This window comes from Macrobrachium rosenbergii, chromosome 33 (assembly GCF_040412425.1).
Source record: "Macrobrachium rosenbergii isolate ZJJX-2024 chromosome 33, ASM4041242v1, whole genome shotgun sequence".
NCBI lineage: Eukaryota > Metazoa > Arthropoda > Malacostraca > Decapoda > Palaemonidae > Macrobrachium > Macrobrachium rosenbergii.
In genome coordinates, this window is record NC_089773.1 from 6,327,501 (window position 1) to 6,352,491 (window position 24,991).

The following is a 24,991-nucleotide window of genomic DNA, read 5'->3' on the forward strand; positions in this document are numbered from 1 at the left end:
TGACAAAATCAACTTTTTTTTTTGAAAGGCGAACTGTTGTTGTTAGCCACAAATTTGTCGTGTCAAGATTGTTAATCCTTGTGTAAGAGTCGTCTTTTTTTGTTGGTCTGTTTTGATAATTTTTTGTGTAAAATGTATTTTTCTGAGTATTTTCTCGAGTTAATTTATTTATATTGAAAAAGAAGCTTAAATTTTAGGGAAAATACGAACTCTGGACGAAGGAGCTACCAGTTTCTTAATTGCCTGTGGGTAGATTAGAGAAGAAGAAGAAGAAAAAGTCTTTTAGTGGAACATGGTATGTTTAGGGCAGCCATAAGTAAGAGGACGGAAGGACTTAATCCCAAGGCTTAGTACCATTTTGGAGCTTGGTCATAACCCCCTCCCCCTTTCCCTCCTACCTCTAACACCTCCCACCCGTCCCCTCCCCTCTCTTCCCCCCGTCATTCCACCATTCCCTTTTGTTACTGAAGTGGTCGTGAGTCATACGACGGCCCTTCCACCCTGGGCCTGGGAAAACACTGTAGGTGACATTTGCTTCCACTATAAATGTAAAGAAGGGTTTTGGTCGTAATCTCTGGAAAAGCTACTGAAACGAAGGCCTGTACTAGGGTTCAGATGCCCTGGAAAGTATTGTTGTTATTATTTCAGTAGTTCCAACTTCTGAAATTAGCATCATAATTTGGTACCCAGGAAATTAGCACCATAACTTGGTACCCAGGCAGAGACTGATGTGTGAATTAGTAATTAACCATTTTTGGGGTTCGTACTCATTGTGCTGAAGTTCTGTCGTTGCAACACTGCCTTGATGAACTTATGAAGATTATGTAACAAGACAGTGTTGCGTGGTATGTCTTCGGGAACGCAACCGGATAGACAAACATCCTGTTCCTTCCGCTATTTATCTCCCACCTCCCAGAGAAGTAGTGTTCCCTTCGGGGTTTGGGAGGGTGGGGTGGGGGGTTATATAGATTGTGGTGTTTGAAGTGGAGTTGGGTTCTGGGGTTCTTTCCTGCCGTGAGGTTTTTGCTGGGGCCCCTATTTTGTCCCTCCTCCTCTTCTTTCTTTTCATGACTCCTTATTTTGTTGTGTCCCTCCATTTTACCAGAATCTCTCTCTCTCTCTCTCTCTCTCTCTCTCTCTCTCTCTCTCTCTCTCTCTCTCTCTCTCTCTCGTAACGTAGCGTAATGGCTTGGTGGTGCTCTCTACATTCACTGTCCATTTTTATTTATTTTTTGTATCCAGGCGCAATTTGGTTATAGATTGCATCCTATAAACATTTTAATGAAACATTTGTAATACCGCATGAGAAGATTTGACTAAGCGTGTTGCTTGGTATACTGTGGTGATTCATCAGTTGTCCTACGTCTAGAAATTTGATTCAAGAGGTATTATTGTTGTTTTGATTCCTAGTTCTCTGTAGACTTAATGTTTTGGATCATAGGCCTAAAAACCGAATTGGAGGTTAGTATTTTTATGTATTTCAATTTTTGACAGGTATACATTGTATTTCTTTTTGTTTGTTTCCAATTAGCCTACATTCTTACCCTACGTCTATTTTTTTTTCTCTATAATACTCAGCTTTCTTATTGTTTCATAGAAGCCCCCCAAGAACCATAGTCACATTGTGATGTGTTAATACTGGTTTAGGTAATGATAGTGAGATTAAACCTGAGGCTACACCTGAATTCATTGTAGTTTGTCACTTGTTTCTCTGACCATTGTAGGAACGTTTGTACGGACTTTCTATGTCAAATCTTGCCATATGGTAATTTTTGTCAAATATAAGCGTTGCCATAAAAAATGTTTATGAATTGACCAGGTTGTGTCCATTCATAGGCCATTCTTCCATTGAACCATTCAAGAGATAACTTTTGCACAGTTGAAGTTTAGTTAAAGTGAGTTGCTGTGTATGCATGTATGTAGGCCTATATGCTGTATATCTGTACATTTAGAGTTGCGCATGTGTACTGCATATAGGCTATTTGTACTTGTATCATGTTTATTTACACTGGTGAGTTTGGAACGCCACAACATGTTTTGTTATGACCTTCCTTCTGTTAAATACCGTAAGGTGACCTCCAGAAGGGACGCAGAGGTTAATCCCCAAAATTGACCCTGAGGTCATAGTGGACAGGTCATTTTTGGGTCGGGTCATTCCCTGACAAGAAAGTGTTTGGGATATCTCAGACGGATTAAGTTCTTTAATAGGCCCGGCAGTCCTTTGTAGATTAGCATTTCTTACTCTCTCTCTCTCTCTCTCTCTCTCTCTCTCTATACGTAATATGTGTATATATATATACAGTATGTCCTTTTTTCTTTATATTGCCTACAATGGCGTAGGGACATTATCAGAATCCTTTCAAGGGTGCATAGGGAAAAGTCAGAAGAGATTTGGGCCCTTTTAATAATTTCAGAGTTTCATCAATATATTTTATATTTGAAGAATATTGTTCCCATGTTTTTACAGGAAATCATTTCTACATTGTGGTACCTTGAACTGTGTGTCCAAGGCTTGAACCTATTGTACCAATTAAAAAGTGCATCCAATGATATAGTAGCATTTTTGAGTTGCTCTTGCCAGTTTATCAGGCAGGTTTCATTACGTGTGGTATATACAGTAGAACGCTAAATCTGTATTCGAAATTATTGCACCTAAAGGCAGGTGCGTCGTCCCCTACATAAACCGTACGTTTGCCGTTCTGCCTCCTCACGCAGTGTTTATAAATAAACACACATTCACGTCTCATCAAGGCTTATTTAAGACCCAACTCACGCACGCACAGAGGAACTGTGAACTGCTCTCTAGTCCCATTCTCGGCATTATATGGGAGATGGTCGAATGCCAAGTTATTATAGGTGGCTTGGAGGTATACCGGCAGTTTTTATTATTGTTTTGTTTTTCGTAGCAAAAACTGTCAAGAAGAACCTAGGGTGTGTATATGTATACGTTTTTACATGACGTTGTTTTTGTCGAAGGCAAAGCTTTAGTAAAGCCTGGTGTGTGTTGGGCTCTTGTGTTCTCTCCATGGCAACAGTAGACATGGTTATTGCGTCGACAGGAATGGAGAGAGAGAGAGAGAGAGAGAGAGGCGAAGAATACGTCGATCTATGTGCGAATGGTGGGGCTATGAAGTCGTGCTATAGTGCGTGCATATTTTGTGCACGGGAGAAGGGGCTTTATAGTGCGTGCACGTATGTCAATCGCTGGAGACCTGTATTTTCAAGCTTGTGCGTTCGTACTGGAGAGAGAGAGAGAGAGAGAGAGCTGGAGTACATGTTTGTTATTCAGCGGAGTGCTGTTCGGCTGTTATTGTTACCTTGGTTGTAACAGACGAGAGAGAGAGAGAGAGAGAGAGAGAGAGGTTTTAGCTTTCCTATCCCTCCCTACCTTCTTCCTTTATTGCCACAACCTCCTCCTCCTCCTCCTCCTCTTCCTCCTCCTGTCTTTCCCCGCCCAGAGAGAGAGAGAGAGAGAGAGAGAGAGAGAGAGAGAGAGAGAGAGAGCGGTAGGGCGAGCTGGCGCTGCACAGTCCCGAAGTAACGGTAAACATGGCTTTAAAAGACTGCAAGGCGGCTGGCTACCCTCATGGATTTTGCTTTTGCTGTGATGATGGGATCCCTTACTACATTTACGTGTGCATTTGTATGTGTTGGATTGTTTGGTACAGCTGGTAGTGAGTTTTGGTATTATTGGCGTTAGTTGTAACGTCTTCATGTAGTCGATGTTCTTACAACCGTGTACAGAAAGAGATGGACTTTGCTCGTTTCTGATTATATATATGTATATATATATATATATATATATATATATATATATATATATATATATATATTATTAGTCAGGAAGGAGTGTCCTCAAAAATTGAAATCACACCACAATTAATATTACAATTCATCCCTAGACTGAGAGACTAAGGGTGACAATTCATTAATTTTCTGTGCCACATAAATCTACACAGAACTCTCTCTCTCTCTCTCTCTCTCTCTCTCTCTCTCTCTCTCTCTCTCTCTAACAGCAGAGACTATTTTGCCTTGTTGACTAGTAGTAAGCTGATAGTGCTGTTCGGGGTATAGAGAGGGCTGTTTGCCGCGATCGATTTTTTTAAAACATTGATTTTTACCTCGACTTGTGATGCTGGGAGGGAGGAAGTCTGGTCAGCCATGATCGAGAATGGCTTGGCGATGCCCCTTGCCTATGTTTGTGTCTGATCAGTTCCTCTGTGGGTCACCTCCAAGAAATATTAGACAAATTCGGCATGGAAGCCCGTTCCTTGGACATTCATTGACCAGGGTTAGGGGTTAACAACCCTAGGTGTTGCCTAACAACTGCACGCGGGTGGTAGTTTGGTTTGTAAGGGTTTGTGTATATATATATAGCTCTCTCTCTCTCTCTCTCTCTCTCTCTCTCTCTCTCTCTCTCTCTCTCTCTCTCTCTCTCTCTCTCTCGTGTCCACATCTACCTGCCCATTCAGTTTTTTGGGGGTGTTGTAAATGGCATACTAGTTTAACTGTTTGAAGGAATGTTTTTAATAGCTTCTTTAAAGACATTCTTGGACAAATCCTCTTAAATATTCTCAGGATTGCAAATAGTTTTGTGGAAATTGCCCCAAATTGGCTCCACTAGTGTTTCATAGGCCTATGCTTTGGCATCGGAAGATTTACAGGACTGTAAATATATACACTGCTAGAATCAATGTCATGATTCAGTTTATTTTCCAGTATTGTTAACCTAATTACAGATGACTCAGTTTAACCATGAATGCCAAGTTCCTCGTCGATGACTGTGGTTAATTTATGTAATTCAGACTCTGGGTTTATTTTGTAGACAATGGTTGTTCTGAAAAATCTGCATTTTTCTATATTTTTTTTTTAAATTCCCACATTGGCCTATAGATTTTATTCCTGCTGTTTCCTATCACTGCTCCGTTTGGATGTATAATGTTATTAAAATTGAAGGTATCATCAACCAAACAGCAGGAATTCGTTATTTTTTTATCGTAGAAAACGATCATGATAATGGTAATTGGTTTATAATTGACCCAGCAACAAAGTAATGAGGGGGCTTGCAAAATTAACAGAAACATAAGCGCTCGAACAACGTACCGAGAGAGAGAGAGAGGAAGGACCTACGTACCTGGGTCACAGGGCTCCATAGAGTTGGTAGAATCGATATATCCCTGTGACCTTGCACCGGCAACGCTGTCACCTCCGCTTTGCATTACACACAGGTGTACAGCTTTTGTAATTGTGCCGTTATGGTTTCCGTGTCATCTTCACGCGTAATCCTGATTATTTATGATTTGCTCTCACTGATCTCGCTGCTGTGTAATCGTCTTTGTATTTTGTTGCTAGATCCTGTGAACGTCATGTTGTCAGTACAGGTACCCCTAGAAACTTTTGATATTTGTCTTAAATAATCCTGTTATAATTGCACGTTGAATGTTTATTTATTTGTTAATTTGTTAATTTATCTTTTTTTAATACCTTGTCTTCTTTTTTTCTGTTACTTCTTTGGAATGAACACCTTATTCTTTGGAAACTTGAATTTCAAGTCAATGGCCCCTGTTGGCTTGTTCCATATAAATAGCGTTCATCATCTGAATAACAATAATAATCATTATAATATCTTGTTGAAGAGAATGGTAGCATCCGTGGATTGATGTTATTTATGGTCTTTTCAATTCTTCTTATTATATTCTTCTCATCAGGGCTGATATTTGCCAATAACTGGCCGATGTTTATAGTCTGGATAAGAAATTGGTTTTATGGAATAGAAATTAACCTTATTTAAAAAAAAAAAAAAAAAAAAAAAACATTTCCTTACCCAGACTATGAACTTAGGCCAGTTAGCCTATTAGCAAATATCAGCTCTGGTGAGCAAATATCAGCTCTGGTGGGAAGAAAATAAGAATTGAAAAGACCATATATAAAATCAATTCCACAGATGCTGCCATTCTCTTCAGCAAGACATGTTTGAAAGAGACTCTCCTCCTTTCATATGCAAATATAATAACAATAATTTTTCGACATTTTCTTTGCTATCTCAAGTACTGATATGTCACGTGGATTTGCTTATCGTTTAGGAATTTTAAAATATTCTATGTTCAATTTGAACCTGTTCTGTGAATACTGTAAGTAAAAATATTAGTATGGATTTACTATTTTCTAGTTTTAACCCCACGTTGCACAACCAGTCTATATTTTGGTTTGTCGTTTCAGTTATATTCATTTAATGATTGTTTAAATATAACTTTTACCTTCAAGGAAAAATCTGTACCTGTATGTATATATATATATATATATATATATATATATATATATATATATATATATATATATATATATATATATATATATATATAGCCTATTTAAGTGGATGTATGTGTGTATATTCTGGCATAGGCTAACTCTGAAACTCATGGAGTAGTTTCAACCATACTTGATATACATATGACTTACTATCTGGAAAGGAATACTGTGGGGGTAAGACATCACTGCCACCGGTGGTGTTGGGCGTTGGAAGGGGTGACGTGAAAAAAATAACCAAAAACGACAGATATTAGCATCTAATCTATAGTTTTCCAGGTCACTGAGATGAATAGTGACACTCCTGATGCCCTTTAAGTCCAATTTCAACCCCGATAAGAAGGGCAGGTGAGAAGGGGTGAAAAGTAAAATGTCAATAGTGACCGAGTTCAGTGTCGAATCATAGTTTTCGAGATCGCTGAGATGAATAGTGACATTCCCAATGCCATTGAAGTCCAAGTTTAGGGGAAACGAATGTAACTCAGTGTCGGTAGAGACTTCTTGGAAATTTTGTACAAATGAAAAGGTGTCTGTATTCAAGGAAAGTTAACTCAGCAAGTCTTCTAGTGTAATCATGCTTCAGTGAATGTGACAGAGTTTCAAAACCCACAAATAAAAATTTTTTATATTACACTATAGATAGATTTTATTCCTTTTCCTGTATAATAGAAGGTTGGGATAAATAAATGTCCGGGTGTGTTCTATGCTTTTGAGTTTTTACCGTGCAGCGCCGGGTACGTCACCTAGTATATATATTTATATATATTATGTGTGGTGTAAATATATATCAGCATATTATCAAGACCAGCTGAGTGTATGTGATGATTCACCTTAAAAAGTGTTATTGTCTGTGATAATGCAATTTTTAATATCTTGTGTTTTTGTGTATACGAATAAAAATTTTAGTGAGATGTGCTTGTATATATACAAAGTATATATATGAAAGGATAATTGCGCCGAAGCTTAGCGTTTTTTCGTGGATAGAATTGAAGTTATTTGGAAAGCTATATGTATATATATTGAATTATATTTGTGGAAACATCCATATCTAATGCTTATATATATTTTTAAAAATAGCGAGTCATGCATTACTCAGCGTCACACTATTGTGAAACCTCGTTATGAGAGAGAGAGAGAGAGAGAGAGAGACGTGGGAACGAGGTAGGAACAGGAGAAATAATGGAAGGGGGACGAAGACCATATCTCCCCCGCTCCCATACATTCCCCAATCCCATACACAAACATACGTACGGTAACACTCAATACATCTTCTGTGCTGAATTCTAAAGTGGTTCATATCTCTTGAAATTGTTGGTGAAAACCATCAACAGTATCATCTTAGTTTGTAGTCCATCACTTGTGGCTATTCAGTCGGTACATTGAATGATAATATGGTAGTTTCGTTACAGGTAGCCTGTATATATCTTGTGTAGTTGAGAATTTTGCGTTATTATAAACATTCTGCGATTTGTAATTGCTTTCTGATTATGAAACTAATACAGTGAAATTATTGAATGTATTTATTACAAGAATGTTGACTTCACTGTGTAATAAAATTACAGACGTCCTCTAAACAGCAATAAGTATAACGTACTATATACTATACCATAAAGTACTCTGAGGGATTTATCTATCAAAATACACTGGAGTTATAGTCAGAAAACAAGAATACTATATATGTGACACTTTAATACACACCAACTTTAAAAAAGTGCTCATTTGTACGTTTAAGAATTCAATTTTGTAATTTATTTGTTTGCATGGGTCTAACGTTTTCCGGTGTACGTGGCCTGCCAACTATCCTTTTGAGAGGACGGGTGTATTTAGAGCGATTTTGTAATGAAGGTAGGGTGTGTATGTTATAAATCCCAGTGTGAACACATCTCTATATAGAAAACTGCTAGGTCTTAGATCCTGGCATCTTTCAGCAATGGCTGGCACTTGAAACAGGAACTCCAAAACTGTGGAACCTTCTTTGAAGGAGCAGCTCTTCTGTACATGTTTTATGGATCGTGTATATATATATATATATATATATATATATATATATATATATATATATATATATATATATATATATATCCTATGGAAGTCCTTAGCCGGCTGGCATTGGAATTTGTTAAAGATAAATCGCATTTTCCTAGTGGGCCAGGACTTGACAGAGAGAGAGAGAGAGAGAGATCTTTGCTGCTGCGTCACCGTCTCTGTCAGGGGGTTGTTGCAGTATATGTATTTTGGTTTGTTTCCTTCTGTTGTTTCTCCTCATTGCTGCTGCTGCTCCTACTTCGGAGGTCGTCATTGCGCCTGTAGTTTCCTCCGAGAGGATACGAACGTTCGCGGAACTTCGTTCACGGGGCAGAAGAGAAAAAAGATCGCCATAAACAGTTACAAATATATCGCACGTGAAGTCCACACAGTGAGAGAGAGAGAGAGAGAGAGAGAGAGGTGTATGTTTATTCGGTGGCTTCCTCCTCCTCCTCCTCCTCCCCCCCAGCTCTTGTGTGTCGACGTCAATCGGTTATTTCTCGTTATTTCTCCGTTAATTCTTTTCTATTTGACTCTCCTGCATTTGTGTCGTACAGGAAGACATGGAACAGCCTTCCTGACGTCATTTCTGTAAAGATATAAGGCTCCGTTTATTGTTAGGACCAATATCTCTCTGGCGGGGTGAAGAAGGCACCCTGTGCGAGGCTAGGCGGAGCGAGGGGGCCCGGCGCGAGGCTACTGGTATCGATGTGACTGCTTAGTTGCCTTGTAGTGAGACGATTATGACTACTCCCTCCTCGTCTCTTCTCTCTTCTTCTTCTTTTCTTTCCCTTTCCTTCGGCGGGTAAAGGTTGTATTCGTTTAATATATCCCTCCGCGGTGTCTTGTACCGGAGAAGTGTCGTTGGAAGTCGCCAATGGAAGGATTTTGCGCCGAAATTCGGAGTTTTAGAGAGAAAGTGGAATAAGCCGAGAGAAAGGTGGTGGTGGCGTGTTCCCGCTTGGCCTGGGGCGGTGGTGGGGGCGTGGGGACGGAGGGGTCGTCGTAGTAGGTCTAGGGAGGATAATGGGGAGGTAGGGACCTTTTGGGGGGAATCCCCCTAGGATGGGGACCTAGGGGTGGGAGAAAAACCCTGGTTAGGGAGAGCCGGGTGGATGGATGTATGTATCTGTGTTTGTTCGCGCGTACGTCTGTTCGTATTCATTTCTGTTTATGGCAAACATTGCCACGTTAATAAATAGAATAAAAACTATGCCCTTCACATAACCCTTATTTTTCCCCTGCCCCGCAATGTAACAGTGCCCCCCCCCCTGCGCTCGAATGATGTAAAATGAATAATGTTTCGTCATTATTCACCGCCGGATTATATTAGTTTTTTTTCCTTGTTTGAATGTCTGAAAACGTGTTTTCTCACACGACACTTCATGGCGGGTTGTCTCTCCCTCTCTCAGGTGTTAGGCATCGTTTTATATACACGTATTTCCACTCGGTGTTTTTAAGGGGCGTCGTGCCTTACTCATGAATGTTATATACGATGTTGTGGGGAGGAGGAACGTCGATGTTGAAACGGTATTTCCCACGATGTTGAAGGATGTTTCTCTGGATGTTTTATGTTCGTGCGTGCATGGAGTTTTCGGTCGGTCGGTCTAGGCTGGATGGCATGGCGGCGGCTGCTGCTGCTGTTGTATGTATGTGAGTGTGTGTGTGTGAGAGGCTGCTGGTTGGCGGAAGGTGTTTGCTGGCTACCTCCTCCTCCTCCTCCTCCCTCTCTCCCTCACACTTCTCCAACACACATACACGTACACACACACACCAGTCTCTCGCTCTCTCTCTCTCTCTCTCTGCTTAACATTTACTTAAACCACATTCACATCATGACGGTCGATTTGTGTGCTTATTATTTTCTTTCTCTTGTAACTCTGGAGGGTCGTTGATGTGAATGTGTTCAAGTCTCCGTCGTTGTTATGATCCAGTACATCTTGTACTCTGTTACTCGTTTTGTGCAACTTATTTTTTGTGTATGTAATGCTATATGCATTGCCGAGCCATCTATAGAGCGCGATGACGTCATCAGAGGTACTAGGCGAAACCTCTTGAATAATACTAGGCATTTGGAGTGTATGAAATCAGTATTATTAGTATTAATAATAATCTCAAGGCAGCTATAGTGTATTTGATATAAGAAAGTTATTTTTCGTGAATTTCAAGGGGAAATAATGACAGTTAAGTGAAACATATCTCGGTTTATTATTCAAATAAGAAATGCACAAATCCAGCCATACGGATTCGTTTAGATATGTGTTTTTTTTATCTTTAGTTTTGGGGGTGAAAAGAACGCACTGGTCTTTCACTCGCTAGTGCGTGCGTTCGTACTTACGTACGTACACTGAGCATGATGTAAGTGGTTTCGAGGAGGAGGTGGTGGAGGTTGGAGGAACAGGGGTAGGGGGAGGAGGAGGATATATGTAAGGAAAGGGCGGCTGACCTTAAGATGGCGCGCCTCCACTCATCAGTGCTGCCAAGTTCTCTCTTTCTCTCTCTCTCTCTCCCTCTATATTTCTCTCCCCCTTCCTTATCCACCCACACCTATGTTCTCCTTTGCATTCCTTTTGTACATTTGGGCTTATTTATTCCCGCCATACTTACCGAACTATACCGCAGTGAAGGAGAGAAATGGGAAATTCAGAAAGAGATAGAGAGAGAGAGAGAGAGAGAGCGAGCGACGTTGCCATTGTTGCCGGCGCTTTGAGGTGTTGCATACTTTTGCGGCGGTGCCACATCACTTATAGAAATATATTTATATATATATTTACCTTGAATAATTGGCGTTGGTCCATACATTGTATGAGGGGCCGAGAATAGACGGTTCTTAGTTCGTGGTTACGTTTTGTATGTGGTGTATGTTCATACACGGTGAATATACACTAGTATTGTCTCATTGCTGAGAGGAGTGTGGTTAGAATGTGCTCATGAACAATGTGGGTTTGTGCACTCATTCCACAGCGTAATTAGACTCATAAATACGCTGTGTAAATGCACATAGACTTGGGAGTGTGTTATATCGACAATTATTAATACACTAACTGTACACAAACCAGAAGTATACATACACCATATGGAAACTGTATACACAAGGTATTTTGTGAATCAGTTTCAAACATATGGGAATGTATATATGCATACACTAAAATGTTCTGCACAGTACACTATTGAAAGTAATTAACAAAATACGCAATGTATTTGTAGCAGTTAGCATTGAACGTATATGTGATGTATATATTAATGGATATTACGTGTTTTTATTTGTTAAATTTGCTATCGTCTTACATATAGTGCTCTAAGTACGTTTTCAGAGTCAGTTTTATAATGAATGAAGATTTAATTTTAATTTTTACTTGGTCTTCAAGAAGTGAGTTCACAAGTATTCTGAAAAATAAGTAGAAGACTAAGTACAGAATTCAACACTAGACAAACGCCAAATATTTGCGCATTACAGAAAAGGTATGGCCGTCAGTAGACCCATCATCAACAGCTATTAAGTAACGTTCGCTTGATGGAGTTTGATAAAGGTTGATAGTGTCCTTGACCGGCCGTCGCCATGCTATATTATATAGCCCTGTGTTTGGCGAGAGAATGCGACATTTCTGGCATTCTTGTGAGAGTCGGGCTTTTGACTTTCGAATGGTTTTGATTGGGAGGTAGGCCTAGGTGGGTTTCCTCTTGTATGTTAATTTCAGAGAATTGTTTTCCTTGACCGGGTGAGGTTTGGATCTTGTGTGTTGGTTGATCAAGAGATTTTATGTGGAAGTATGACAGGTATATTATTTTTCTAAATTTGTTATGATTTAATGTATGGACAGGACATTATGTCGTAGGTAATTGAAGATTAGAGTTCAATTTTTTAGCCCTCTTGTCCCCGGACTTAAAGTCTTTTTTTTTTCTTTTTCTTTTTCTAAAAATACCCTTTATTTCTTTGTGAGGTGATGGACATTCTATTGTGTAGTCCTTTAAGCCTCTACTACGTGAATATTTACGTAATATTGAGATTATATCTTGGTTTGGTAGCCGTTGTTTGACATTGTTTGAAGGCTGGCACTAATCTGTTTGTGGTTATTTGTACAAAGAATATTTCACTATTGATCTTGGCTACCAAGTACTTTAATCTCATGTAGCATTTAAACTGCTTATTTATCTATTTATCAACAGTTCTAAGCAACTGTGTCAGTGATAGTATGAATGATGTGGTGATAATGTCATTTATCATCAATGTTTTGTCTCTATAGCTTCTGCCAGTATGCCACAAAGATACTCTTCCATTCCTATCACATGTTTAAACCATTTAGTCTGTTTTCCAACAGCTGCTAGTAAATCTACTTCACTATCTCTCACTCTTCCTCTCCTATGACATGTTTAAACCATCTCGGTTTATTTCATCAATCAGTGGTTGCCACTCTGTTAGTAAAACTTAATTCTTTCCCACTCATCTTTTCTCATCACATATCCAAACCATCTCAGTGAATTTTACCTCTGGATACTACATCTGTTAGTAAATTGTAAATTGGTTGTGATAGTGGTAAGATAAAAAAAAAGTGCGTTTAAGGAAGATTTTATGGTTGCTTATTGTTGTTTGATTAGGTACAAATACAGAGGTGTAAAATTTTGTGCATATATTGAGGTGTCAACTTTCGTCATTGGTATTATTTCTAGTTCGTTGTTGTTGATGAAAATGCACCGAAAATTATTCAGAATAAGATCTATTAGATTTAACCTTAGACAGAATTATATTCAAATGAAAACTAAATCATTCTGGTCGTGATATGAAGGGTCAACGTGTGATATAAAAAGGCAGTTTAGATGTGATACCATGTTAGCATGGGGTCAGCTTTGTGTACAAAGAAACGGGTTATTCCAGTATCCTAGAGGGTAGTTTTTATATAGGCCTATATATGTGTGTGTATATTTGGATATCTAACGGCTTAGGAATTCTTAATTATAGAAAGAATTACAGTGAATTTCTGTGCATTTATTTTCTCGTTTACAAGATTCAGGAAGAATCTCCGTTCGCAAATTTACAGCCTTTCAATTTTAACGGCAAAAACAGTATTAGTAATAATCTTTTTTTGGAACTTCTTGCGTGTATACAATACTGTTTTCTAAGGTCCTGTTCAGTGGCGTGATTTTGCTGCCTTTTTGTGTGAGTTGTTTTTTAGGGGGTAGGGGGGGCGGTGGAGGGGAAAGAGTACATTGTAAGGCTTCTTGCATTTTGGACTCTCTCTCTCTCTCTCTCTCTCTCTCTCTCTCTCTCTCTCTCTCTCTCTCTCTCTCTCTCTCTCTCTCTCTCTCAGTATTTGATATAATGCTTAACTGATGTTAAAAGATAAAAAAAGTCATTTTTGGGTGTTAGTACTTTATTCGTGCATTCCAGATCTTGGGACTAGTTTACCTTCATTTAGGCATACTTATGTAGTCTCCCATTGAGAGAGAGAGAGAGAGAGAGAGAGAGAGAGAGAGAGGCGGTGGGGCGCTAAGCTACCTAGCTGGCTCCGGGTTGGACGACGGTAGATGTAAACGTATGGAGTTTTTTTATGATTTCAATTTGAATCCAACGAAGGTCATTTGCAATCCGAGGCGATGTTTGTTTGTGCGTTAGTGTGTATGTATGTGTGCGAGTGTATGTTTGTTGCACCAGTCTGGTTCTGTCCAGTTAAGTGTTGTGGGCGACGGTGGGTAAGCCACTCGCATTATTTTTCAAGACCATCTGCGATTGGTTCTCTCTTTCTCTCTCGTTTATTTTAGAAGTTGAATGTTCGTATAAATATAAGAATGACAATAGGTAATTCTCTCTCTCTCTCTCCCCCCTAATCACCGTTACGCGTTTTTTAGCCACGAAAAAACTACGACAGTCATGACTTAGAAATTACGCATTGCACCTCGGGAAGGTCTTTTGAGACAATAGACCAAAGTATAATGTACGTATTTATCAAACCACAGGCTGATGACTGGCTCTCTCTCTCTCTCTCTCTCTCTCTCTCTCTCTCTCTCTCTCTCTCCCCAGAATTTGTTCATTACGTATGTCAGCACGTAGATTAGGGAAATTTCCTTGATAGGCCTATGTGTTGGTTGGAATTTGAATATGTGGTGTTCAACCCCTTTCATCTTTGTCTGTGAGGCAGTTTTTCAGATCTCCACATGGAGACATGTTTGGTAATCTCCCACATGCGTTTGTCAGTTAGGTAATCTCAAATGCCTCCGACTTCGTGTGGAAACTGTATGCATTAGGCTCTTACTCGCTGTTGTGTGTGTGCGTAATCTCCTTGGAATTTCAGAAAAAGTGCCACTTCAGCGCCGTAATCTCGGTCGCCAGGGGCTTGTCAATGTAATCCTACGAGTAGATGTACGTGTGTTTATGTAATCCCCCCCCCCCAAATGGTAATAAGAAAACAGGCACTTCAGGAGAGAGCATGTGATGGTAGTTTATATATATATATATATATATATATATATATATATATATATATATATATATATATATATATATATATATATATATATATATATCTGGGGGATCGTACTACTCACTCTGGAGCTCTACTTGGTTCCAGAGCGGCTCCAGCAACCGGAGCATTTGGTGAAAGCGGTCGTTGACACTCCCTTTACTACTGCTGGTTCCTTCTCCCTCCCCCTTCCCTCGCCTTCCCCTTCACGAACCTCCCCCCCTACCTCCTCCAACTCCCTCTCTCCCCCTTCTCCTTCATCCATCCTTAAAAACCAACACTTTATTATTACGCCATTCTTCTGGTTGGTCATCCTGCTGGAGTTGGAGCAGAGAGGTTCAACGTAACACCAGTTTCTCTCTCTCTCTCTCTCTCTCTCTCTCTCTCTCTCTCTCTCTCTCTCTCTCTCTCAATTCACTTGAAATAACTCTGGAGTCACTACTACTTTCCAAACCTGTTCGTTTCAAAGCAACGGTTTCCAAACGGGTGGATTTTTGAACGGAAAACAAGAAAGTTTCCTTAATTTACTTTTATTTTTATCCATATTTAAGGGGCATGGAGTCTGCAGTTCGATTTCGTCAAGTTGTAACTTTATAAGTAAAATGTACGTCATCGTACTTTACATATGAGTGGCTGGTTGTACGTCATCGCTTAACAGCCGTTACGTCACATCTTTTGTTAATGTGCGGCCTCGACCTGCGTCGGGTGGTTTAAGGGTGACTTAGCCTCATTTATTATTATTATTATTATATTATTATTATTATTCAGGTCGTTGTCTAGGTGTTCTTCTGGTCATCTTGTGTCAGTAACGTCATATTAATAGAGCATAGTCCTAGAATAGAAGGAAACTAATATCTTTTTTTGGCAGTGGGATGAGGTTGCATGCTTATGGTAACCCTGCTGTACGTGTTGACGTAAGAGAGAGAACTTGATTTTAGTGGAAATCTTGGGGTTTTGACAAGTTTATACTCTGCTCCATTAGAAAACCTGCACCAGCAAGTTCCTTCGGCGTGGGAAAAAGAAAGCTTATCTTTGGTCTAGAGGTGTATATATATTATAATCATATAGATAGAAAGATAGAACGTTCACCTCAACAGCCAATATGAGGGGAGGGCATTCAGCCCAAAAAACGTATAGTGAATGCATTAAGTACTAGTGGGTATTTGACGGTGGTGGGTTACAATTAGGAGGAAAAGGTCATTGACCGGTTGTATATATGTGTTTACACCAAACATACGCAGCTAAATGCATATTTTTGCAAACTGGGGTCACGGATTATCGTAGTATATGTGAGATCTGTGTATGCGTGTGCAGAGAGAGGGGTCAGATGATCGTCGTAAGTGTATATATGTGAGCCAGTTAGTGTGTGTGTGCGTGCATGCGTCGGTTCGTCCGTTCCTAACTGTAGTGGGTGTCAGAACCGGGTCGACCCAGCCCAGGTCACCTTACCACACTGTGAATGCTGCAGCCAGCCAGCATCTTTACAAAACCTACCACCACCACTCACTCGCTCGCTCACTATCACCGCCGCCTCACTGCCGATGCTGTTGGCGAGAGAGAGAGAGAGAGAGAGAGAGAGAGAGAGAGAGAGAGAGAGGCAGGCAAGCAGCAAAGCTTTCAGAATACGTCTTGGGTCAACCTGTATTACGGTGTTCATCTGGATCAGATTTATGTGGTGGCCTTTTTGTTTATTATTCTCTGCCTTTATTGTTGTTGTTTTTGATTATTGGTTTTTGTTACCAGAACCAATCCCCCCCCTCTCTCTCTCTCTCTCTCAAATCTTTAAGTGCTTAAACTAATTTTCTAGACTCATGTTCTAAGTCTCTCACATGCTAGTAACTAGAAGAGAATCTCTCTCTCTCTCTCAGTGCCCATTACGTCTACTACATTCTTGGGGCAGGGGGTCGAGTTTAAAACAGCGAGAAGACGGTCAAACATCCATCCTTCTAATACCCTCATGTCACGTGTCTGTGGAATGAGCAGCCGCAAAGAAGGTGGTGGATGGGTCGAGATCCAATACCCGGGCATCGCCAGATCTGAAGAGGTCTTTTTTTTTTATGTGCAAGGGGGGTAGATGGGTCCTTATAGCTGGTTGGAAGGGTAGATACATGTATGTTTGGTGTATGGAGTGGTAGTACTACTGTTTCCGTGAGAGATTTGACCTCAGGAGAAATTGTTGGGGTATTGTTTAAGATTTCCCGAAGTCTTTAATTGTCCTCCTCGCAGTTGTTCAAGAATTGTTATGGACTTATTCGTCCCCTGTTTTGGGGGTATTATTGTCATGAAGGAGGTACTCACGGTTCTACTATTTCTCTAGTCCTACCATTTGACTTTAGTCCTACTATTTGACTTTAGTCCTATTTGACTCTAGTCCTATTTGACTCTAGCCCTCCAATAGGGTTACACCAAGTAATAACTCTCTCTCTCTCTCTCTCTCTCTCTCTCTCTCTCTCTCTCTCTCTCTCTCTCTCTCTCTCTCTCTCGCCACCGTAAGCTTTTGGGGAGTGATATTGATGACGGGGTGCCCTTCTGAAGATGCCTCCAAAAATATGCTGTGTGTGCGTGCGTGCGTGCGTTCGTGCGCGCCGGTGTTGGCACTGTGCCTTTTTCTTCGATGGCTGCAGACGGTTCAGTGCCAGGGGCGCTTTTGTGAACCTGCTCATGTTATGGGTGGATGTATGTGTGTGCGCGGATGCGTTTGTGATGGTAGAAAGACCGAGATTGGCCAAGCAGTGCAAATCTTTTTTGTTGGAGAGAGAGTTGGTAATTTTTTCACTATAGTTAAAAATGAAAGATTTTTCATTGTATTTTCAATAGTTGAGAGAGAGAGAGAGAGTTATATTTTTCCATGTAATATGTAGAGAATGTGTTTTTCTTGGTAGCTGTCCATTCAGTACAGTTAAACACGATAAAGGTAGCTTGAGACAATTAGCTAATGACTAACTCATTCACAAGTCTTTCAGTACAGTCAAAATTGATGGAAAGAGAGAGAACTAGCTAGATTTAAGTTCATGCGATAGTAGGACTGCACATGAGAGAGTTCCCGGAACGCTTTCAATGTAGAGACAGAACTCAATAAAACCAGAGGTTTCAGTGCAACTTCCACCAATCTTCAAATGATGTAGCATGCAAAGCTTTCTGTATTGTCCAGTTGTTCGTCTTGTGTAACATTGCCACGAGAAGCCGTGTAGTTGGGGCATCTTTGGCCATAAATGCTTTGAAAGCCCTCTGTTCTTTCTCAGCCATAATTATCAAGGAGCTTTTTAGTGTGTCGAAGGGCATAACCCCTTAGACACACTAAAAAGCTCCTCTGCGTAACGTGATTCAATGGTCGTTTGATCTGGCTTCTGAGTTATTTTGTGGAGATTTAGAAAGCTTGTATTGGAGGGCAGACTGAATCATACTTTGTCCTAGGATTATTGTTAGATTTCTGTCTTTATGGTCGTTGATAAATATAGTGTGCATTGCAAGTGCCAACTACGGTGAATAATGAGGGAAGGAATCGGTGAATCTCTCCAGTTGGATCTCTGCTATCCTTTTGATATTTGATTAATTTTGTTTGAACTTCTAGAAATACAGTTATCCTACCATGCTGTTTGTTGAGTCCTACCGTTGGCAGATGATATACACTTTGGTGAAGCTTGGCAGCAGAAATGTGTTTGCCATTTTTGTTTGTTAATGACCGTGCCCACAGAGTTACGTATCAAATTTGATGACTTTTGGTAGGTATTTGGCAGTGAGCAAAAGGAAGGATTGAGAATTGTTGGAGGTGAATCCGGGGAGATGCTTGAGATCTCCTCAGTCATTGGTCGACTTAAGTGTATGATATTTGCTAGTTTAATATCCTCGTCATGGGAACGAGTGGGTGTCTTTCCGGAGTGTCAGGATGAGTAGAGTAGCCTAATGGAGTACATTCCTTGAGGGCTGGGATGAGTAGGGTAATTACCCCATTTCCAGGGTTCTAAGAGAGGATGCTTGATAACACTGATGCACTCATACCATAACTCATACCATAAAAATGTCATTGTGACATTTAGAAAGGTCTAGATGTAGGTCCCTTCAAGGGAGCTGACTGGTATTGAGAAATTCTTAGTCTTTCTGAATGTTGGCACATATTAACCATGGAGTTCACTGCCTATGGACAGTTGTTTTTCTACATTGGAAAGAAAGATTGGTTCAGAGTGGTTTTATTATATTGAGAATCATTGGGACTTGACATTTTAGATTTGATTTATATGTAATCATGATATGAGACTTTAAGTAAATGTATTAACAACTGTAAAGCAATGGTGTGAAGAGTGTTACCTTTTGAGGGGGTGACATCTCATTGGCATGCCTCATGAGAGCACGAGAAAAGAACTTACATGTGGCAGAGATGAAAATGCCTAGACGGATGTGTGGAGTGACAAAAATGGATAGCATCAAAATGAAAGAATGAGAGGAACTACTAAAGTCGTAGAACTATCAAAGAAGGCCCAGGAAAGAAGACTGCAGTGGCATGGTCATGTGATGAGAACGGAGCAGACATCTGTGGGGAGGAGAGTGATATGCAGATGGAGGTACCGAGAGGGAGAGCGAGAGGAAGACGGAAGAAGCGGAGGTGGATGGATGTTGTTCAAGAAGATCCGAGAGGCAAACAGTGTCAGAGAATGATGTATGTGATCAAGCCAGGTGGAAGGAAGCTGTTAAGAACATCCCCAAAAGAAGAGCGTTATGGATCAATTGGGTTTTATCAGGGGGCAGCCCTACACAAGGAATTTGAAGTTGATCACTACTTTTAAGAATTGTGGACTGTGCAACCCTATTGTGTTCGGAGTTCCACAGAGTAGTGTTCTTGGTCCACTGTTATTTGTAGGGTATACAAGTGATGTGGTTGTTGGCCTGGAAAACAAGACTGTTCAGTATGCTGGTGATGCAACACTTGTGGGTGTAGGCCTAATGAAGTCTCCACTTACGAGAAATAAAGGTGCCCTCATCCTCAATTAGGACATAGGCTGGATCAAGGTGTTCTGTAGGCAGTAGGGTATGAGGCTGAACTCCAGTAAAACTAAAACTATTAATTAGCAGATCTTGTTCAGATTTTCCACCCATTCTCCCCTTCAGGTGGATGGGACTTTGCAAAATGAGTGTGAAGCTTTAACTATTCTAGGTGTAACTTTTGACTCATGTTACTTTTGATCACCTTTGAGAAATATCTAATGAAAGTTTCAGCAAATGCTGTATGAAAGTTAGGTATTGTTTATAAGGCCTCATATATTTACTTCAGTGGTAGAATCAGTGCAACCTGTTTTAGGTCAATTGTGCTTCCTTTACTAGATTGCTGTTATCTGGTGTGGATGTCTGCTTATACCAGAGATTTATCTCTTTTAGTTAGTGTGATTCTTGGTGGTAGGCTTCTGTTTACTAGTATTAGTAGTTATGACTGGACCATCAAATAATGGTTTCTCACATTTGTCACATTTTCGTAAGTTGAATTTTAACAGAGATCTTTCACATTCACAATTGGTCCCTAATCCCCTTTTCATGCTGGGGTCAACCTGATTCATTGAACAGCAGCACTAATATTCAGTAAATGTGCCTTGCTGTCAAACTCAGTTCCAGAGTTCCTCTACGCATTCCGTACTCCACTGGACTGTGGAACAGCCTTCCTGAGGGTGCGTAATTGGAACTTCAGAAGTTCAAGCAAAGATGCAATGCTTTACTACCCAAATACAATTCAACTTGTATTTTAATATTTTACTTAAATTTTTATTTATTGATTTGTTAATTTGTTTTTATAATAACCAATCGACTCTTTCTGTATATCCCATTACCTTCTGTTACTTTCGAATGAACACCATATAATTTGGAAGCTTGAATTTCAAATCAGTGGCCCCTGTGGGCTTGTTCTATATGAACAGGGTCATTTTCTGAATAATAATTAATAACAAATATGCAGGAGCCTATGCTAGTTATGGTCTGTGAGAGTATTTGCCAAATTTTTAACTAAGGTTATTTTCATAATGGTGCATAGGGTTTCATATCTACTGTGAATAATTCAAAGTAATTTTTAGCAATGTTAGTTAAGAACAGTGCCTCTAAAGTCAAGTTTTCAATATCTGACCACAGAAGTTAATGTCCTTTTTTTAGAAGCGTGAGTTTTTGTGATAGTTGAATGCATTGCAATGCTTTATTGGCAACACTCAGTGTTTTGGTCTTAATTTGAGGACTGAGTACAATGTAGATCACTCTTTTGTGAGAAAATTTAGGGTCTAGACCCTTGGTCTATATGCCTAATTACCATAAGGGGGCATTCAATTTACAACATTAGTCTGCAGCTTGTAAACCATTGGTCAGGGGCCAAGAAAGACAGAAATTTACGATCTGCTTAGTCTCTTAGATATTGGTCATTCGTTGAGGAACCTAGTGATGTTATTCTCCAGCTTGCAACCTGGTCACAAACAGAAATGGGTGCAATTCTGGGGACCTGATCAAAACCTTGCAAAATGGTTCAGAACTTCCCATTGGTTGTGAGTTGCAATGGTTGAAAGTCAATGAATCCCATATCAAGTAATACCAATTTTTCTTTGCTTATCAGTGTTTTGATTCGCAAATACAGGCATCACCCTACTTACAAACGAGTTACATTCCTGACGGCCGTTTGTAAGTTGAATTGTTTGTAACTTGGTTGCTGTGCTGGCCATGCCCATTTAAGTACAGTACGATAATACAGTACTGTTTGCACAGTATAGGCATGCAGAACAAAATTTGAACTTGCAGGTGGCAGAGGGGAGTGCTCTGAATACATTTTAATTTGAAATCCCATTTGTTTCTATCTGAATGTTTGTAAGTTGAATGTTCGTAAGCAGGGTGGCGTCTGTACTGTACTTTGGAATCTTGTATAAGCGTCTTGTAAACACTTAGGTATTAATGTCATCCATTTACCTTCTGAGAACACTTAGAAATTCTGTCAGTGGAGTGTGGCCTACAGCATGTCAGTGCATTGGAGATTTTGACCTTGCCATAACATGTGAGCGCAGAGGGGTAAAGACTTAAACTTATATCTGTGTGGAGTGGTGTCATAAGTCAGCTCGGAATTTACTGCTGCTTGGTCAGTATTTCACAGACATGCTGTAACTTGTTTGTTATGTTGTTTATATGTTCAGTATGTACCTGAGTACAGTGTAATTTCACATATGTTTTCTTTTTGCAGATATGGTCCCGTGCAAAGTGTCAAGATGGTGGCCGGAGGAGGAGGGGGTGGCGGTAGTGGTGGGGGGAGCGGAGGTGCGGGAGGAGGAGGAGGAGGAGGAGGCGGAGGATCGGGTCAAGGAGGAGGAGGCGGAGGAGGAGGGAGTGGCGGCAGCGGAAGCAGCAGCAGCAGCGGAGGCGGCGGGGGTGGTGGTGTTGGCGGCAGCGGTGGGGATGAGGGAGGTGGTGTTGGTGGGGGTGGCAGTGGTGGGGTTGGCAGTGGTGGTGGGAGTGGTGTGTGTGCCACGGTTGCCTTTGTGGATATATGCTCGGCGGCCAAAGCTCACAAGGCGGACAACCGCCTGGACGATCGGTGTCTCAAGACGACGTACCACGAGGCCTCCTCTCTAGCGGCTCTGTCTTCGCCCCACTACACCCCGTCCGTACACCTGCACCGGGAACCATCCAACCATCCCTACACTTCGCCCCAGACGCCGACATCCAACTCCTCCAACCCGCCCCTGGCGGCCCGCAGTCCTAGGTACCACGGGTAAGTCTCTGGACGATGTGTTGAGCCAGCCAAGAGACCCCTTCTCTGCTCTTTGGTTTTCTTGACCTCACTAGTGGGTCTTGGGTTATTGGGCGTAAGGGGACCTTAGCTATGGGCAAGGTTCACTATGGCGTTAGATCACTATTTAACTGGGCTCTTGGCTGTTTACGATTTTGTCCGCTTGGACATTCTACTCTGCATGAGGGTTCTTAATGTATCAGGAGAAATGTACCTTAGTTGTGCAGATTTTTTAATTTTACGTTTTAAGGGGTTGCCTTCTGGCCATTCATGGAAGTTACCTTGCAGCTTCCTCTTAATGAAATGAATTCATCACATTTTATGGTTGTCATAAGAATAGCTCTTGAATAATTTGCTTAATGTCACATAATCACAATGGCCATGTCACTCCAGACCAAATCATCCACATTCTTCAGGACATTGTTACTGGTAGCCCCCAGTACGCTACATCATCCCTTGCTCTTGTCTTCCATTTCAGTTTCTGTACTTAATGGGGTCCTGTACTGTAACCTTGAATAGTGAATTTGCTGAATTTAGTGGGGCCCTGTACTGTAACCTTGAATAGTGAATTCACTGAACTAAATGGGGTCCTGTACTGTAACCTTGAATAGTGAATTTGCTGAATTTAATGGGGCCCTGTACTGTAACGTTGAATAGTGAATTCACTGATTCCACATGATATATTCTGCCTTATAACACTACCCATCCCCTCCTGTAATGTTGTCCTGTGACACATGATTGTAGTTGTACAACACAACAGATTCTCTTGTATAAACTACCTATACTGGGTTAATATAGGCTACCCCTAGTGTAGTACACCCTATCACATACAGTATACTGATTTGATATAGGCTACCGTATAGTACACCCTATCACATACAGCATACTGGGTTAATATGGGCTGCCTCCAGTATAGTACACCCTATAATGTACAGTATAGTGGTTTAATGTCTTATCCCATTGGTATTAATCATCCTTTGTACACGATTTCAGTTTTGATACGTATGTAACATTGATTCATGCACTTGCACATGGTATGAATTGATATTGCAGGATACTTAACATGCCACTATGTTTTGCCTGTATCAAGCAGCTCATTAATTGTGTCACATAACTTTTGACTTTGTCCATGTAATGTAACCACAGACTACCACATACCACAACCTAAATTCATGCTACATTTAGTCAACCACGTAAACATTAATTTATTCATGACATAGAACACCTTGATTTTTGCCACATGTCACATTACCTCAATTCATGTGGAGTATCATATTCCCTGTGTACCATACCACATTCTTGCAGTGTATCATGTTCCTGCATACCACATTCCAAAATCCCCAAACTCACATATCACATTAAGCTTGGTTCTTCTCACATATGTTAATTTGTTTTATGCCTCATTACTTAGATTCACATTGTATCACTTGAATTTTATTGCATACCTTATGTCACATTACTTTTTGTAGTCCCATATTTCACATTACCTTCTTCAGTCCCATTACACAGTTTTGTAACATATTTGCTCTTGTCCTCTGCTGTTATACCATTAAATGTTCCATTATTCACGTCTCCTGTCCCCAAGCCATATTACCCTTCTATCTCATATGTTGCCCTAGGTCAGTTTATCCATATTAATGGTGGACATTACACCTACATAACCTAGTGGCACATAGGTCCATTCTTATTGCATCATGTTACTTGGTGAACTTGGTATTTTACCTGAATTGGCACAAGGTATTACTGAGCTAACTCACATTTGTCACAGGTACACATTCTTGGTCCAGAGTCAAGCTACAGAATTATCTTCAGTACTTTATTGTAGCCAAGTTACTACATTATCAATCCATTACCAGTGGCCTCTTGTAGCCAAAGTACTGCATTATCATTCCATTACCAGTGGCCTCTTGTAGCCAAAGTACTGCATTATCATTCCATTACCAGTGGCCTCTTGTAGCCAAAGTACTGCATTATCAATCCATTACCAGTGGCCTCTTGTAGCCAAAGTACTGCATTATCAATCCATTACCAGTGGCCTCTTGTAGCCAAAGTACTGCATTATCAATCCATTACCAGTGGCCTCTTGTAGCCAAATTACTACATTATCAATCCATTACCAGTGGCCTCTTGTAGCCAAAGTACTGCATTATCATTCCATTACCAGTGGTCACTTGTAGCCAAATTACTACATTATCAATCCATTACCAGTGGCCTCTTGTAGCATGAATAAATTGAACATCAACACTGCTCTATGACACTGGTACATTGAAACTATTCGTGATACATAGATATATTAAAAAGCGCCCTTTAGTCTTGTTAATGTTAATAAACAATTTACCTTTGTGGTATTGTCTCCTCCGTGACAGATACAGCAGCCTTAACCCCATTCACTCTAGAATGTAGCCATATTGATCATTGTACGTGCCACATTAGTACAACTTCCATTAGTCCTGGATTGTACCCTATG

The 24,991-nt window shown here is 40.4% G+C and overlaps 1 protein-coding gene across 1 annotated transcript in view; it reads left to right on the top strand.

Moving 5' to 3' along the window:
• spen (split ends) overlaps positions 1–24,991 on the top strand; it is a 198,789-nt gene that overhangs the window by 4,657 nt on the left and 169,141 nt on the right. The window contains 1 exon segment of the mRNA XM_067133255.1: positions 21,979–22,506. Coding sequence (XP_066989356.1) covers positions 21,979–22,506 — 528 coding nt within the window.